Source organism: Ananas comosus, linkage group 15 (assembly GCF_001540865.1).
Source record: "Ananas comosus cultivar F153 linkage group 15, ASM154086v1, whole genome shotgun sequence".
Lineage (NCBI taxonomy): Eukaryota > Viridiplantae > Streptophyta > Magnoliopsida > Poales > Bromeliaceae > Ananas > Ananas comosus.
Genome location: NC_033635.1, coordinates 11038727 through 11042732, shown reverse-complemented (window position 1 = coordinate 11042732; position 4006 = coordinate 11038727). Strand labels below are relative to the sequence as shown.

The following is a 4006-nucleotide window of genomic DNA, read 5'->3' as shown; positions in this document are numbered from 1 at the left end:
GATCTAACCAATTAAGGAAAAGATAAATTTAAATCTAGATTTATATTTATCCTTAATTGTCATTATATTATTAAGAATAGGATTATATTCCTATATATAATATACGGGAGTTTTTAGAAAACCCTAGCCGTCATCTATCCTCTCTCCTCTCTTCCATCTTCTAGCAAATAGACGTCCTTTTGCAAGGGAGCTAGCACCCCGGTGAGGACATCGATCAAATCAAGAACCTCGTGTGGATACCTATAGAGGCCGGACGCGTGTGCGGCTTCAAGAGAACCCGATTCCACGATCATCAAATTGAGTTGAAGATCTATCAACGAAAAAGGTAAAGATTCGATCTTGTTTTTCTTCTTTAATCTTAAAACATGAGGGATCCTAATTGCGCGCGTGGTTTTTGAGATTGGATCTCGAGAGTTTTCTAAAATCAAATTTGTTTGATTTCTTTTTCCGCTGCGTTTTTACCGTACGCAATTTTCTAACACATGCCTCTCCAAATGAAACAGCATGTAAAAAAGCACCAGCCCAAAAAAACATCTACTTCATTTAATAAGATCACTGCTCCCCTCCTCTTGCACATGCAGCTGCCCCACCTGCATTTCCCAGGTCTCTACAGTGCCTTGTGATCTAAAAAATCATCGCCTGCATTCGGTGCATCCATGCATCACATACACTGTATGCACTCTCCGAACCGTCCATTACATCTTATACTTTAATATGTATATTCCAGTTAATCTCTGAGAGACTCCTTTTGATGTTTAGTAAGAGAGAAAAGTTGAGCATAGCTTGAGTTCCGATGATTGGCTGACTAGCTAGTAGCAAGATATCAAAGTAGAAGTCTGCGTACATTGTTCTGTATACAACTGTTAACATAGTATCAGTAGAGCAAGAATTTTGTGCTCAAATCCTTGAAGTGAGGGGGAGTGTATGTCATTCTGTATAACTTAAACTTTTAGAGATAAATGACTGTAAATAATGTTGTACAGATACGTCGGGTGCAGACGACACTTTAGGTTCAGACACTTCCAAATATGAGACCAAACCTAATGGGTCCCTTGACTGAAGGGTTCCTTGAATTGCCTCACAACATGAATGTGACTCCCCACTGCCAATTTGGTACCTGCTAATTAACATGTGAACTCCAAAGGGGTCATTTGGTTCCCTCCTTTTCTATTCATGTTGCAAATATATATATACAAATTTTTGACAAGTTTGCTCACACACTTTTGATGCATCTCTCTCTCTCTCTCTCTCTCTCTCTCTCTCTCATCAAATTAAACTTATTTGGATTGTTCTGCATTATTAAATGAACAAACATTTTATACCGATGGATAAAATTATTGATTATATATGAAACAACTTGATATTCAGATAAGAAATGTTGAAACATACAGATACACGTAAAAAAGCCAATAATCCCTTATTAGGCATTAATTAGCATTTGGTATTTAGGCCTGTTCGACATTGGTGAACTAATATCAGGAGCTTGTTTTTCTAGCGAAATTTGTAGAAATAATATTTCAATTAAACGAATGTATTTTGTTCAGCATTATCATTTGAGAAAATAAAAAGAATATCTTGCTACTGTATTTCGCACATCAACTAATATACTTATTTATAATTCTGCATTCTTTCATAAGTAAAAAAAGAAAAAAGAAAAAAAAAAAAAGGTAAACTTCAATTTGCCGTCACGTAGTTTTAGCGCATTTTCACTCTGCCACTCCATGGCCGAAAAATTTTCGCTCAATCACATGGGCTCAAAATGAAGAACAAAAAAATAAAGAAAAAAAGAGAAGGCCCAACAAGGCCCAAACATTACTTGGGCCTGGGCCGGGTTTGTACGGGTCACCTGTTTCAAATGACCCGGCCCATTTATCACGAAAACGCAAAAATTTGCTGCGCCCGGTCTACCACGTTGCCGCGACCAACAAGCATATGGTGTTTGTTGGTCTCTCCCACATCTCTCTCCCTCTCAATCGAAAGCTCCGAAACCCTAAGAAGAAGAAGAAGAAGAGGAGAGGAGAGAAGAGGAGAGAGATGAAGCTTCGGATCCGATCCATGGCGACGAAGGAGATGCTCCGCGTCGACGCCCCCGACACCTCCTCCCTCCGCGACCTCAAAACCCTGATCGCAGGCAAGCTCTCTTCGTCCTCCTCGTCTCCTCCGATCGACCCCGAATCCATCCACCTCTCCCTCAATCGCAAAGACGAGCTCTTCGCCCCCTCCTCCCCCGCCGCCGACCCCCTCCCCTCCCTCGGCCTCACCTCCGGCGACCTCCTCTTCTACTCCCTCTCCCCACTCTCACAAACCCTAGTCCCCGCAAACCCCCCCGGTTCCGATTCCTTTGGACGCGTCCAAACCCTAGGTTCGAAGCCGGAGGATCGGATGGAGGTGGATGCGGATGGAACCGCTGGAACCCTAGATTCGAAACCGGAGGGTCGGATGGGGGTGGATCCGGAGCCCTCGGTCGTAGTAAAAAAGCCGTCTTTGGTGCCGCGTATTCTTAAGAGGGTGATGGATTTAGAGAAGGGGGAGAACGAAGGGATCCTCGGGCGCCTTCTTACTACTATCCATGCGGCTTTTCTCGACTCTGGCTTCCTCGTTGGGCGAGGAGGCGATGGCTCTCGATTGCCCCGAAATTGGGCTTCAGACGCTTCTAATTTATCCGTTCAATACGCTCTTCGTGATCTTGTGGACCGAATGGAAGAGAGAGATATCAAATTTTCCATTGTGAGGTGCTCTGTAATGGGGAATTTCGTTACAATTTATGGGTATCTTAGTGTAGAGCATCCGGATGTTTACCGGGTTTGTATAGATGCGTCGAAGATCGCACCTTTCCTGAGTTTGGCCATGGATTCGATGAGTGAGAGGGATGAGAAAGAGATCTTGAAGCTCTGGAACATGGTCAAAGATGGGGTTTGCTTGCCTTTACTAATAGATATTTGCGCGAAGAATAGGCTGCCTTTGCCTCCGTGCTACATGCGTCTTTCCCGCGATCTCAAGACCGATATTTTGGAGCTTGTTTCTGGCGTTGATTTAGCGAGAATTGCTTGCACTTGCTCTGAGATGAGCGCTATCTGTTCCGATGATAAGTTGTGGAAGAAGAAGTTTGAGAAGGAGTTTGGGTCTTCCAGTGGGGCGGGAGTGCAAGGTATGAGGTGGAGAGAGAGATTCGCCGCAGCTTGGATCGAGAAAAAGAATGCTTCTAAGGTGTCAAATAGAAGAGTTATAAGATTTGGGGTGTTAACTGATCGAAGGTTTAATCCAGCTAGGCCCATTTTCCCAGTTAGGCCCCATAGGTATCCTATCATAGGTGGAGATTATGATTTATACCCAGCTATTGGTAATCTCAGTCCACAGGGTGCTGGCTTACGAAACTCTCGGAACCCTGCTCGTCAGCAATTCTCTCCCCACTGTAATCTTGGTGGCTACAGTCGTGGCGGATTTGGTGGATGAAATGGCTTATGGCTATTTCATTTGTTTGCTTTCTAAGCGGAGTTGCTCTTAGCTATCTTGTTTATGTATAATCTGCATGTGTTTATGTTCATGCAGTTTTTGTTGCAAATCCTCCTTTTCCTCTTACTGTCTTCTGCACTGAGACAGTTTTATCTTGAGTATGTAAGCCAACTTATATAGATGAGTATTTCCATGATGTAAAGCAGTGGTTTATGTCTAATAAAGATTTTTGTTGATATCATTCGGTGGTTGGATTCTTTGTTTAGTGTTTGTTGAGATGTTCTGAAGAGATCGGTGCAGATTTATCTTAGTTTTACAGGTGATGATAGACTGATGTTTAGGTCTGGTATTGCTGTGCTTATGTTTCTTTGTCTCTTTTTTGTTAACTCGAAATGTATGTGATTGAATCTGCGCTGTCAACAGACGATGGTTTGTTCACAGCTTACTGTTTTTCTATTTGAAGCAACAGTCAAAAACAACTCTCTTTCTTTTTTGCTGCTTTGTTTCGAACGAAGATGATTTTGCAGGTTAATCAACAATTGCAGTAGTAGAG

The 4006-nt window shown here is 42.6% G+C and overlaps 1 protein-coding gene across 1 annotated transcript; it reads left to right on the top strand.

The window, feature by feature from the left end:
* Positions 1956-3694, top strand: LOC109721801 (F-box protein SKIP22-like). Its single transcript, XM_020249593.1, has one exon. It carries the CDS (start codon positions 2035-2037, stop codon positions 3451-3453), a length of 1419 nt encoding a protein of 472 aa, XP_020105182.1. The 5' UTR covers positions 1956-2034; the 3' UTR covers positions 3454-3694.

Bases quoted from the DNA above. Each gene is read 5' to 3' on its own strand.
- LOC109721801 (XM_020249593.1), top strand. From the start codon at position 2,035: ATGAAGCTTCGGATCCGATCCATGGCGACGAAGGAGATGCTCCGCGTC.